The sequence below is a fragment of the Cervus elaphus genome, chromosome 33 (assembly GCF_910594005.1).
Source record: "Cervus elaphus chromosome 33, mCerEla1.1, whole genome shotgun sequence".
NCBI lineage: Eukaryota > Metazoa > Chordata > Mammalia > Artiodactyla > Cervidae > Cervus > Cervus elaphus.
Window position 1 is genome coordinate 17,547,859 of NC_057847.1, and position 14,645 is coordinate 17,562,503.

Consider the following 14,645-nt stretch of genomic DNA (forward strand, 5'->3'; position numbering starts at 1 on the left):
AAGGTGGAAATGTAAGAAATCAGATGCCTGGCTGCTCATCTGAGGATGCTATCCTCTATAAATTGATGTGAAATATCACAAGGAAAGGAAACTTAATTTTTAGGAGATTAACCTTGTAAGATTGAAAAATGCTATATGAACTTTTAAGTTAATGAGTTGTATTAAAGACAAAAACATGAAAAATTTTATATTGGGAAATTTTACTTTTGTTGTTACGTTTGTATTTGTTTTACTTATTATTAATTTTTACTTTATCCAGTCTCAGTTAGTGTGACTATTTTTGTTAAAAGATAAAATGGTTACAAGTCATAGGAAGAGAAAATCTTCCAACAAGGTAGCTGAGTGAATATTATAACAGAAAATAGGATACAGATCACAGTTAGTGGAAAAAAGATAATTTCTTTCTCATGGTTAAACAATAACTAGATTTCCCATAGTTTAAGAATTTTCACTTATCTAAGTCTTACTCAGAGCTTCTTTGAGAAAGACAGGCACTGAAATTATAAAAGAGAAGGAAAACTTTTGAAAAGAAAATATATTTTAAATTTAAGAATATGTTGATTTTTATCTTTCTTAAATATCTGTGTGTGTCTGTTGAGAAAACAAAGTGGAGGTGGGAGCAAATTGATAATTCAGATGAAACCTCGGCTTCATTCAGATTAATTCAGTTAAAAGCTCTTGAGCTTTAACAAAATTACTTGAATAATAAAGTAAGTCTTGTAGAGAGGTATTTACTTTGGAGTGGGTACATGTGCTAAAAATTTCTAACGAAAATAGTAGACACACTGGGTAAATAAATCATTAGTTTGAGAACGTTTGCACAGTTCACTAATCTCTAATAGTTGATGAATGCTATGAAGCACATTCACATAAGCCAGGACACACAAAAATGTGTGCTAGCTGGGGCTGTGAATCTATCATCTGGTTCTCCCAAATGACATTTCAAAAAGGGCAACCTTATCTTTTGTTAAAATAAGAATAGAACACTAATAAAAAAAGACCCCTCCACTCAGAAATCACACCAAGCAGAGAGGCTGGGCAGTTACATTTTGTTTGCTATAAGCTCTCATACTTGAGACAACTAATTCTCTGAAGATTGAAATACCTGTGAAGCAAAATTGAGGTTTTGTTCTAAAGTTTTTAGAATTAGTAGCTTAAATCTTTTTGTATGTGTCTTGTACTGATGGAATGTTATTGAATAAATTTCTGTATGGAATTGGGGCATTGATGGGGGGCAGTGGTTTATTAGCTGGCTTTATATTTTCATGGATTACTTTTTCCTTTGTAGTCCAAAACCCCTAAAATATGTGGGAAGGAACTCAGATGAAAGTGGTTGGCAGATATGTGCCTAAGAGGCTTTTAAAAAGTACATTCATTTGTATATGTTGTGTTTTCTTCAGTATAAAGTCCACGGATATTGAACTAGAGCAATGAGGCTGCCTGGGCAAAAGCTGTTGGCTTCTTACTAATTGACATTTTTTGCTTCTTCTTAGGCCTTTTCAAAATCCCCTTAGGAAAAAAAAGTAAAAAGCTCATTTACCCGAAGTAGGAATCTAAAGAATTTGGCTCTTCCAAAGGAGAGAAATACAGAAAAGAAGCAGACAGTACTTTCTAGATTCTGGGTCAAATGTTTTGAATTTGCAACTGAATTTATTCTTTTAAAAGCAGTTTTGTCTCTGTTTTGAGAAGTCATGCCCAACCTTATGAGATAAACGGGGTGCCAGAATACCCACTGAGACGGTAGATTAATGCAATTGACGTGTTAGACCTTGTTTCATAGCACATGAGTGGGGACGGTTTTTATTCAAGCAGAAAATGCAGTGTACCTAAAGGAGAGTGTGAAAGATAGTCTGTACTGAAACAGAGGAGGAAAGGGGCTGATGTCTGAACAGTGAGCTAAGGTGAAAAGGGTGGAAAGATTGCAGAATTAGCCCGAGAACTTTGTGGAACAGGACAACTTTACGACACTAAAGAAAACCCTAACTGGTTAGAAAATCTATTAATAGACCTGATGGAAAAAATGCTGAGAGTGAAACAAAGCATATTTAGGTGGTAGGTCTTTACATATAGTGAAACTAATATGGGTTAAATTCCTCTTGGCACAATTGAAACTGTACATATCTAAACAGTTCTCGTCATGAAATACATGCACACACATATGCATATATACACACAAATATAAATGCACATGCAAATTTGCAGGGGATCAGGGGTGAATATTAAGGGGCAGGTGTGCTGTATAGTGTGTTACTCACTACTGTCTAAGGAGAAAATATCTGCCTGATTTTTTTCTCTCCATTCGTTGAATATCAAGTGGATATGAATTGGCTAGAAAGAAGTCTACTTGTCTTTTTTGAATGGGGCGCCTATTGTGTATCATATTGCCATATCAGCTTTATTGTCTTTTATCCAGTCATTCGGGCTAAAGTTAAAGAAGTAAAGACTAAGTGCCATGATGTGACTGCAGTCGTGGAGGTGAAGGAGATTTTAAAGGCGTCTCTGGTAAACATTCCAAGGGAAACTGTGAACCTTTATACCAGCTCTGGCTGCCTGTGTCCGCCACTTAACGTTAATGAGGAGTATCTCATCATGGGCTATGAAGATGAAGAGCGCTCCAGGTAATTCACTCCTTGAGGATTCAGAAAAATTTCTATGCACATCCTATGCTTATTGCCTTCCTTTAGAGATCTGACTCTGGGGGTTGTTCTTTGGGATCTGTCTACCTTCTGGGGAATTAAAGATCAGTTTTAGTTGGATCCTTCAATTCATGTATTGGATAGGAAAGTATATGTGGGAGATTTCTAGGTGTGCATTTTTCTGGGGAGAGGGATCGTAACTTCGTTTGTTCTTAAAGGGGTCCATGACTCCCAAGTAGTTGAGAATTACTGTTCTAAAACATGGCTGTCCCTTTCTAGTATAAACAGTATGTGCTTCTTGACAATGATTCTTTGTATTTTTCAGTAATATGTTTTAATTTTTCAAAAATGGCTGCTTCTTTAAAATACAGATTACTGTTGGTGGAAGGTTCTATTGCTGAGAAATGGAAGGATCGACTTGGTAAAAAAGTTAAGGTAAGCCTAAATTTTATTTTACTATTTATTTATTTAATTGTAAATTATTTATTTATTTATTTGGCTGCATTGGGTCTGAGTTGCCCCACAGCCTGTGGGATCTTAGTTGCTTGAGTAGGGATCAAACCTGCATTGGAAGGTGGATCCACTGGATCACCAGGGAAGTCTCAGCCTGAATTTTATATTGAAAGTGACACCCAGAAAATTAAAGTAGAAAGCCAGCCATTTGTCATTTAAACAAAATAACTACCTTCAACTACATGAAAAATATTAAAACCTGATATGTGTATGTGTGTGTGTGTGTGTGTACTACAGACATTACAAAGTTAGGTTTTGGAATATTAAACATATTTTTGTTTCAAAACCCAACTTTGTCTGTAATGTCTGTTTCATTTAAGGAGCAAATTCTCTGTATGTGTATCAGAGATCTAGCTACAGATACCTGACTTCTCACTGTGGGAAATCTAACTGTAGTTAGTCCAGCCTTGTTCCTATGGCTTCATAGTCTCAGTAGAGCTCCAGGCTCCTTCTAGCTTATTTTTAAATAAGCTAGAAGATATTGTCATTTTTAAAGATATTGCTTCCATAATCAAGTTTAGCTGGAGGTCATAGCATGGCTGCCCCACCTCTGCATCACACCTACATTTCAGGGGAAAAGAAAAGGAGGTAAAAAGAGATTCCAAGCGTCCTGCCCAACCATATGTTACTTAGGACTGGGTCCATTCCTAGCTGCAAGAGAAGCTGGAAAATGTAGGGTTTTGTTTTGTTTTTTAGCTGGATTTGTTGATTCCTTGAACAGTTGCAGTTCTGTGAGTCAGAGAAGATGGGAAAAAGAAAGCATGGGTAGAAAACTGTGGATATTGTCCCAATGTATAGACACCAGTTCCTATGTACAAAGTGCAGCCACAATCTTCTGTATATAAGAGATCTGACCAAATTGGGTTCTTAGAGCAGTAACGTAGCTTTATTTTAAAACCAATGACTCTTAGATTCTGCAAGTGATGCATTTTAAGAAGAAAAATACAGTAAACCAGCTTATTATGAAAGGCATCGTTTCCTTTTACTAAGTAAATCTGTTTCAACAAAAGGAGTGTGGGGGTAGCATTCAGAGGGACAAAGAATCAAAAAGGGTGTGTGTGAGTGTGTGTGTGTGCACGTGTGCATGCACACACGCAGTGGCAGGATAGGGAGGGGAGAGTGGGAATTGTACTAGACATAATACATCCTCTTCCTTCTGTGAGTTTGAAGGCTTGGGAAACATTTATGGGATAAGTTAAACACCCCTGGGCAGTTTATCTTATACATCTGGGACTTGACACAGCATACACATTTCAGTTTAAGTGACCTACAAAAATATAGAGGGCATTATTTTGCAGGGAGAAAATACCCTCCAAAACGCTCTTTTATTCCCCTCAGTATTATGTCAAAAGTATGATGTATTTCAAGTTTACTTACAAGAATTCTCTATTTTTATCTCTTTTGAAGTAGTTTGGTATCTGTTAAAAAGTGGCTCTTCTTTAGTATGTGGGAATCTCTTACTGTCCTTTTAATTCAGTTTTCTGCTTGCTAATGCAGAGCAGGAATTTGTCCTAAATTCCTGTACCAGTTGGAAGAGCTTTCAGCATCCTTGCTGCAAAGCATGTAACATGGCTTGCTGCTTCTCTTTTGGTACCAAAACAATTATCATCATGTAAAGATACAGGACATCATGGCTTGTTGGTCCTATTCCTTAGTTAGGCAAGCATTTTTTTTTTTTTTTCATTGCTTTCTACAGGGAGCTCTCAGTTATTGTGAAATCACTTATATTTTCATCTGGTTGCTGATGGGAAGAAATAACTTGAGTAATTTTAATTCTTTCTGTGGTTTTCCAGTCAATTTTGAGGATGTAAAGAAAGAGTTTTATGGAGGATATTGTTTTTTTTTTCAAATAAGAGTTGTACTCAGCTGATTTTTTTTTTTATCTCTGCGTAGATCAAGAGCAATAAAAACGTTTTTTTATGGTCTTGCCATGCAAAAAAAAAAATTTAACTTAAGTCTCTGTTATAAGATGTTGTTCAAATCAAGATATTTGACTTACCTTGGGGAGTAGAAAATCAGACTGTTTTTTAAATATGGAAACCCAATAAAATTGTGGAGTAAAAATGTGCTGAAAGGAAGAATTACTGAAAGTAATTGAAAATTGAGAATTTGTTATGGACTAGGAATTTTATATCTAACTCATTCTTATTTACTACCTATAATATCCATAATGTAACTTCCTTTTAATTTGTTATACTACATGTGAGCATTATTGAAGTTGTCAATATGAAGCATTAGTAAACTTGATTGTAGTTTTTAAAACCATTTATGATGTGGTCCTTTATAAAACTGAGAATGAGGGCAGAAATTTGTTCTGTTTTGTTGTACTTGGTAGATATAACTTAGAAAGATATTTTTAAAGTACCCTGTCCTCTCTTCCCACTTTCATTTTTTTTTACTGTTCAAATCACTTAGGTTTAAAAGGCTGTGCCCTTATGTGTCACAAGAGAAGAAAATTAAAAATAGCACTTTCTTCAAATCCTCTATGGAAATCTTATATTTGTTGATCACCCATGAAGTACCAGACTTGTGTATATTACCTCAGGAAATACCCACAGATGTCAATGTTTATTTGTGTCACCATTTACTGACATGGAGATTTTAAGTTTAAAATTTGATATGAAACCATTACTGATATATTATAGGTGGCCAGTTTTGTGCTTTTTCAAATTAAACTATTACATTTACATAGCACCCATCTCATTGCTACCCCCGGGATATAGATTATACTTTTGGAAAAGTAGTAAAAATGCTTTTGAGATCTGATTTTGCAGTCCTAGTTGTTAGAATAATAGACATGATGGCCCCGGTAATATGTGCTTGTGACTGTTTTCTGTTTCAAATTTCACAGCGCTGGGATATGAAGCTCCGTCATCTTGGACTGAATAAAAGTGATTCTAGCCATAGTGATTCCACTCAGAGTCAGAAGCCTGGCAGGAACTCTAACTCCCGGCAAGCGCGCACCTAAATCCTGAAGTGCAGAAACTCCTCAGTGGACTTCCTATTAAGACTTGCATTGCTGGACTAGCAAAGGAAAATTGCACTATTGCACGTCATAGTCTATTTTTTAACCACAAAAATCAGGTGGTAACTGATATTACTTCTATTTTTTCTTTTGTTTTCTGCTTTTCTCCTTCCCCCATTCCCTTTTATGTGGTCTGAGTACAGATCCTTAAATATATTATATGTATTCTATTTCACTAATCATGGGAAAACTGTTCTTTGCAATAATAATAAATTAAACATGTTGATACCAGGGCCTCTTTGCTGGAGTAAATGTTAATTTGCTGTTCTGCACCCAGATTGGGAATGCAATATTGGATGCAAAGAGAGATTTCTGGTATACAGAGAAAGATAGATAGGCTGTAAAGCATACTTTGCTGATCTAATTACAGCCTCATTTTTGCATGCTTTTTGGCATTCTCATCACGCTTAGAAAGTTCTAAATGTTTATAAAGGTAAAACGGCAGTTTGAAATCAAATGCCAACAGGCAAAGCAATCAAGCTCCAGGAAGCATTTATGAGGAAATGACACATGAGATGAATTATTTGCAAGATTGGCAGGAAGCAAAATAAATAGCTTTAGGAGCTGGGGATAGAGTATTTTGCCTGACTGAGAAGCACAACTGAAACTAGTAGTTGTTGGGATGTTAGCAGCAGCATTTTTCTTTTGGCAATACATTTGATTTGTTTGTGAATATATTAATCAGCATTAGAGCAATGGATTGTAACCAGACATCAGCTGTTATCAGCATAGCTCTGTTTAATTTGCTTCCTTTTAGATGAACCTACTGGTGGTCTTTTTTTCTTCTTTTAAAATAAATCTCCCTTGCTGCATTTGACCAGGAAAAGAAAGCATATATGCATGTGCACCAGACTGTTATTTTTAAGATACGTAGCTCTATAAAATGCTATAGTCAAAAGATGGTAAAATGTGCAAGATTCTGGGTGTGTGTATCCGTGTGTGTGTGTCCCTATACACTCACACTCAAGCTGAACTGAACGACAGGCCTGCGCACTGGCCTGCACTTTATCATTTGGATTTGTGCTGTTTAATGCTCAGTAAAATATGCTTAATAAAAGGAATTATGGTTGGCAGGAGAGAGGTGATTCTGACTTTTGAAACAAATGCTCATTACCCAAGGTGCAGTGGGATCCCCCAGGGGCCATGGGGAACAAATGATGCTCTTACTTCTTCCTCCAGCAGGGTTCTTTAGAGCCTGTGCCCAATACTGGAAAATCTCATTCTCTTAAATTTACATAGTTGATATTAGTAGAACCAAATTTCTAAGTTGTGGTGTGCTGGAAACACTTATGAAGCAAATGGTTTTGTTTCCTTCTATAAAGACAAACCTGCAAGAATGCAATTCATTCCTGAACAAGTTTCCTAAAATAGTAGATAACAATGCATCCAAATTCTGTCTTTGGGAAGGAAGAGAATGCCCCTGTCTTTTGACTAACCCCCAAACCCCAATGCTCTCCATGATCCCAGAAGAAGTTCTCATCTTTGCTGCGTCAGGACCACTTAGTCTTTGAGCTGCCATATGGTTGCTTTCAGGTATTGTCTCCGCCTGCCTGTTGGGCTTTATTCTCTGGTGGCTAAGACAGGTCATCTGTTCCTGGATGCTGATGTTGTAGCCCAAAAAGGGGTGTTTGGGTGTTGTGGGGTGGTAGTGAAGTCCTGCAGAGGAAGTACTGCACCTCAGTGTTCATCCTGACTTCAACTTGAGCATCAAGGACTGAGGACTGGGAAACAATACTTCTGCATTCTCCTGTTGGTCTCGGCCTTTTTCATGTCACCGATGGGGAGAAGGGCAAGAAATCACTGCAGGAGATTCAAAGGAATTGGTTTCTCAGAACCACAGAATGTCATCAGCTCTTCCAAACCTTAGTAAGAGGAATTTAAGTAGCAAAATCTTTTGATGTTCAATGAAAGCCACAGATGTTTCCAGCTCCTCAAGTTTTCTTTTTCTGGGGGGAAGGAAATAATATTTGTGTAGAGATTTGATGCAATTTATGCTCAATATAGATACACTTATAATATTTATAAGCAAAAGAGGACCAGAATTTAAGATTCAGCAGTGTTTTTTTTCCACTTTCCATTTGGCTCGTCAGTGTTAGGCTCTGTCAATTACAGTTTTTAATGGTATAAGGTCCATGAATAAAACACTTGCTTTTGCAGTTTGGTAGTTGCAATATCTCCATTAATAAATTATGGATAGGCCTCTTTTGAGGGTGTCATGATTTTTCATCTTAAGTTTTATTTTATCTTTAATTTTTATTTTTAAACTTTTAAATTTAATCTTTAAATTTTATCTTAACATTTCTAATCAGATTGCAAAATCATTTCTACTCTGTAATTGCCATATCAGAAATACATTTAATTAATGCCCCTCTATGGGCTTTTCTGACAGGTATTAACTTTCAAAGCCACTAAAATTTTAATACACATGCTTTCTTGTCAGTAACCTTGAGATTTACAAATTTAATATAATATTTCTTTGGAAAATTTTGTTCACCTTTAGGATTTTAATTTTCCTAGCCAAATAACAACATCAAAATCATGTTTTAGATGCAGGCTGAATAAACTAGTAAAAATTAAGATAACAGCAAACTTGGATTCTCTTCACAGTTATGTGAGTATTTCACTGTGTCTCAACCAGAGTGTAATCTGATTCAGTGCCATATGTTGCACTCAGCTTTTGGGGGTGGGGTGGGACAAAGCCATGTCATTCCACATCTGCTATAGATTAAGAAAGCAAATACAAAAATTATAATCACTGCGAGTAAATAGCACTACTTACTGTCTTCTGCAAGACATTATTTGCTATTATCTTTCAACAAGTAAAATGACTGAAAAGTATTTCAAGAGTGGTATTTATTTAGACAGAATTTTAATATTTTAATCATACAAACTTTCAAGAACCTGGGTGAAAATGAGGTAAAGCAGAGGTTTGTGATACTGTTATTGAAATCCAGCCGATAGGATTTTAAAATATGGTTGCCAGCTATACTGATATTACCAGAAACAGTGTGGTTTTAACGTTTGATAATTTTCCTCTTTAGGGTAATAACGTCTGATAGTGGCTCAAGCACGCTACACAACACTGGCGTGTATATTAGCTCATGTAATCCTTGCAAATCTGTGAAGGAGGAGTTGTGATTTCTATTTTACAGAGAAAGAAATCAAGAGTTTAGAACTTCAGAGTTATGTAAGTAGCAGAGTTGGGCCTCAGACCATCTTATTCTTATTCCCCAGTTATATGTTTTTCACCATTGCAATTGCTAATAAAAAAAAAATAAAGAGTAACACTGAAACATATCATTACCATATGTAAAACAGATAGCCAGTGGGAATTAGCTGTGTGATGCAGGGAGCTCAAATCTGGTGCTCTGTGACAACCTAGGTAGGTGGGATGGGAGGGGACCCGTGTATACCTATGGCTGATTTATGTTGGTGTATGGTAGAAACCGGGGCTTCCCAGGTGGCCTACCAGTAAAGAACCCACCTGCTAATGAAGGAGACATGAGATACGCAGGTTTGATCCCTGGGTCAGGAAGATCCCCTGGAGGAGGGCATGGCAACACACCCCAGTCTTCTAGCCTGGAAAATTACATGGACAGAGGAGCCTGGCAGACGGTGGTCCATAGGGTCACAAAGAGTTGGACACGACTGAAGTGGCTTAGCATGCACGCATGGCAGAAACTAATACAATGTTGTAAAGCAGTTATCCTCCAACTAAAAATGAAAAGAAATGCGCTTCCTGACGCTGTAAACACCTAGTGCCATCAGCCTGGAGCTAGAGCTGCCCACACTTCTTTTTCTCCGTAGAGACATTTTGTCATTCAAAATAGCCCCCTTTATCATACCTTGAAAAGAGGTTTGCTAGGGCACCTGGAGGCAAATCCTCTCTTTGTGACTTGCTGGCTGTCTAGTGCACGCGCGAAGTTCTAACATCAGGGGAGCTGAGCTGGCTGGAGCCCGCTGGGCAGTGCCTAGAACATGGGAGGTGTCAGAACTGTTTCACCTCTTCTGAGTACTTCCTGTGAGGTACTCTGTTCTCAAACAGGGCTCTCAAGAGTACTTAACCAGAGAAGAAAAGTGGCTCCCAAGAGCGCCTATCCCCTGCCCTGCTCTCGCCTCCATCTTTAAGGTCCCAGACTCAAACCTTGCCCCCACCCCTGCAACTCATCCTCAAGTTGAAGAGGATTGAAATGCTTTTTCCTCCTCCAGCCAGGCAGATGTGCTTAGAAAGTAACATGATCAGGAGACAAGATGAATACTTACTCAGTTTTTTAAAAGATAGGATTTTGTAAAAATAACATAGCATTCAATTCTACAAATGTGTCACTGGTATTTCAAACATGATTAATTTTGGAAACCCACCAAAATACTTTTTCAATCACTTTTAAATACAGAGGATGGTAAACCTATAGAAAACTTCCTATCTCTGTGCTGGTTGTCTCAATGGAGATGTCAGCTTCTAAACTAATTCACTTAATCTCTCAATGCTAAAGTGGAATTGGGATTTATACTTTACTATTTTCCATTATAAGCATGAAGTAAGAAATTACTTCACATCAAGGGACAAAGCAGGTCAAACAGTTTTCTCTCAATTATTGGTAAAAGTTTGGCTCTCTGAAAAAGTTATTGTTCATGGTTTAGGTGAGCAAGGAGAGACCTCTGGCAAAGATACGTGTTCTCAATATGAGCTGAATTCTATCAGAGGAGCTTCTTGGTGTTTTTCGTTTCCTGGGGAGTTCCAGAAGTACTAAAATTATATCGAGACAAAGTGTTTATGTTTCAAAAGTGCAGGCTCTGCATTCCAGGCTACACACTGAGGGTTCTCAAAACAGAGCCAGCTTTTACTGAAACTTGGAAATAAGGATAACTCACAAGGACTTGGACTAGTACATACTGGAAAAATAGAAGATAACCCAGGAGCCAGCTAAAAAGGGAACAACCTAACCCAGGAGTTTCATGGTAAATTCTTAAGACTTTGTGGGCCATATAGTCTCTGTTGCAAGCTCTGCTACTGAGGTTCAAAAGCAAATACTAACATTACATACATGAGTGAGCACTGTTCCAATAAAACTTTATTTACAAAGACAGGAGGAAGGCTGGATTTAGCCTTTGGGCTATAGTTTGCCTGTCTTCATGGATCTAATCAAACGCTCCCCACCTAGTTTGAATTATTTCATCATTTGTTGGATTTAATGAAATAGATGGTTTTGGTAGCATAGAGAAATTAACTACTAAGAAAATTTAGATTTGTGCTTAAAGGAGTACTTTGCTTAAAATTTTACCATTAGAAGTTCAATTTATGTGTTGAACATTGTTCTCTTTAGGAATCTGCTTAAAATGCAAGGGCTTAGGAAATATATCCTTAGTATTAATTAAGTACTAATATATTAATTAGTATTAACTAATATTAAATAAGTACTAACTAATACATCCTTAGTATTAGTTAAGTAGCTAGGTCTGAAAGAGGCCCTAGAAGCTGCCAGAGAATATATAGTACCTAGCATAAAGAAAAGGGGATTGAAAGGGGAGAGCCATGAAACAGACGTGTCTGTCTCCTGGCTTTAAACAATTATCCATAGGATCCATTTGACCATCCAGTAATATTTTTTTGTGGTTGTTCCTGCAAAGGCACATTCTTTAGGAATAAAGTCCTGCATGAATGAGTGCTCAGATATCCAGACCGAGGGTGCCACTTTGTTCACTGCACACCCATTCTGCACAAACACAGATTTAGTTGCAAGGCTCAGGGCTAGGAAATGAAGGTAAGAAGTGGAATAGGATAATCCAGCAGGGAAAATCCACATATAATACAAAATGGCAGAATCTACAAAGGAAGCAAGAACAAAGGGTAATTCTTTTTAAAAGTCCCTCAAACCGCCGGTCTCATTTCTCTCCGCTTCCCCCCCCCCCCCCCGGCCCCGCCCCGCCAGTTCATTCTAGTTTCATGTATTGAAATGTGTTCCTAGGGCTAATTATTACTTATTTTTAAAGCTGGCGTGACAGTAATAGTGAAAAACTATAAATATGGTGGTTGGTAGTTGGTAAAACCTTACTTACTCCTTGCTATTTCCTTAATATTTCCATTTAAGTTGCTCAAACTAGAAAAAGATACTAGGAAGTGTTGCTCATGCATTAAAACCCCCTTGTGTGTTTAACCCATTCACCATAAGCTTGATTTACAACAGCTTCCCTTGCTTGATGAATCCCACATGCCCCATAATTTAAACATCTTAATGTGCCTGTCACTGGAGTGCCTTTTTATTTGAATTTAAATTGATTCTGAAACTGCTCCCAGTTAGAAGTTTGTGTTTGGTAAGCCGTAGCTTACAGTGGAATACGGTCACACCAAGGTCCAATCTGCAAGGTATCTGATGGAGGTTCAATTGCTACCATAATTAACCTAGGTCAGGTTAATTTAACCATAGAATATATACTCTGGTGACTGTTTAATCTGCCACAAATAAATGAATAGCAAAGATCCTGAGCCACTTGACAAGTGAAATACAGTTTGTTCATATAAATACAGAAGAACCTCAAGTTCATTTCTGGATTTGTGTAACTTATGCTTTTTTGAAGAATTTTCAATAAAAGGCAGACAAGATTTTTGTATCATTCTAAACTTGAGAGCCATCATCCTTGTCTAGTCCAGATAAAACCAAACTTAAACCATTTTCAAAAAGAGTATGCTGGAAGTCATTTAATGATTCTTCCAGTGATATGGACAGGCTTGCAAACAAAAATGGGAACATAATGAGGCAATGGATGCACAAAATGTCCAGAGAGGAGAGGCCTGAGCCTGCTGAGAGCTGAGGGCTCCACAGAGGATGCAGCCCTGGCCCCTGACTAGCATCACCACAGCCATGTTGATGCAGATCCTCCCCCTAAAACACAGAGGATGGTGATTCTGATCCATGTAAACAGGCCCACCCTCTTGGACAATTGATTTTTTATCTCCAGAAATTAGGTGGCCTTAAAAATTCCTCAGGCTTGTGCTTGGATTGGCAGCATATATACTAAAATTTGAACAATACAGAGAAGATTGGCATGGCCCCTGTGCAAGGATGACATGCAAATTCATGAAGCATTCCATATATTTAAAGAATATTACAAGAGATAAGGAAGGACACTACATAATGATCAAGGGATCAATCCAAGAGGAAGACATAACAATTGTAAATATCTATGCACCCAACATAGGAGCACCTCAATATATAAGACAAACCCTAACAGACATAAAAGGAGAAATTGACAGTAACGCAATAGTAGTAGGAAACTTTACCGCCCCACTCACACCAATGGACAGATCATCAAAACAGAAAATTCATAAGGAAACACATGTTAAATGATACATTAGATGAGATGGATTTCATTCATATCTTCAAGACATTCCATCCAAATGCAGAAGAATACACTTTCTTCTCAAGTGTACATGGTATATTCTCCAGGATAGACCCCATCTTGGGTCACAAATCAAACCTCAGTAAATTTAAGAAAATTGAAATCATATAAAGCATCTTCTCTGACCACAGTGCTATGAGACTAGATATCAATTACAAGAAAAAAAAAAAAAAACCTGTAAGAAACACAAACACATGGAGATTAAACAACACATTTCTAAATAACCAACAGGTGACTAAAGAAATCAAAAGGGAAATAAAAAAATTTCTAGAAACAAATGACAATGAAAAAATGCCAACTCAAAACCTATGGGATGCAGCAAAAGCAGTTTTAAGAGGGAAGTTTATAGCAATACAATCCTACCTCAAGAAACAAGAGAAACATTGAATAGACAACCTAACTTTATACCTAAAACAACTGAGAAAAGAAGAACAAAAAACCCCCAGATTAGGAGAAGGAAAGAAATCATAAAAATCCAAGCAGAAATAAACGGGAGAAAAATGAAAGAAACAATAGTAAAGATTAATAAATCTAAAAGCTGGTTCTTTGAGAAGATAAACAAAATGGACAAGCCTTTAGCCAGACTCACCAAGGAAAAAAGAGGGAAGAATCAAGTCAACAAAATTGGAAGTGAAAACGGAAATTTTACAACAGACAATGCAGAAATACAAAGAATTATAAGAGACTATTATGAACAACTATATGGTGATAAAATTGATAACCTGGAAGAAATGGACAGATTCTTAGAAAAGTTCAATCTTTCAAGACTGATCCAGGAAGAATTAGAAATTATGAACAACCCAATTACAAGCATTGAAATTGAAGCTGTGATAAAAAAAGTCTCCCAGAAAACAAAATCCCAGGACCAGATGGCTTCACAGGAGAATTCTGTCAAACATTTAGAGAAGAGCTAATGTCCATCCTTCTAAAACTCTCAAAAAATTGCAGAGAAAGGACCACTTCCAAACTCATTCTACAAGGCCACCATCACCCTGATACCAAAACCAGACAAAGACGACACAAAAAAGAAAACTACAGGCCAGTGTCACTGATGAACATAGATGCAAAACTCC

At 37.1% G+C, this 14,645-nt stretch overlaps 1 protein-coding gene and 1 non-coding gene across 3 annotated transcripts in view; both read left to right on the top strand.

Annotated features, from left to right (window-relative positions):
* FRZB (frizzled related protein) overlaps nt 1-7,250 on the top strand; it is a 33,640-nt gene extending 26,390 nt beyond the window's left edge. For both annotated transcript variants that reach the window (XM_043894493.1, XM_043894491.1), the window contains exons 5-7: nt 2,414-2,618; nt 3,008-3,071; nt 6,001-7,250. In XM_043894493.1, the coding sequence (XP_043750428.1) occupies nt 2,414-2,618; nt 3,008-3,071; nt 6,001-6,117 (386 nt within the window). In that variant the 3' untranslated portion in view covers nt 6,118-7,250. The remainder of the gene's footprint in view (nt 1-2,413; nt 2,619-3,007; nt 3,072-6,000) is intronic.
* A 5,913-nt stretch (nt 7,251-13,163) lies between these two features.
* On the top strand, nt 13,164-13,270 carry LOC122688847. The gene has a single exon (XR_006339590.1). It is a non-coding gene; the product is annotated as a U6 spliceosomal RNA (small nuclear RNA).
* The last annotated feature ends 1,375 nt before the right edge of the window (nt 13,271-14,645 follow it).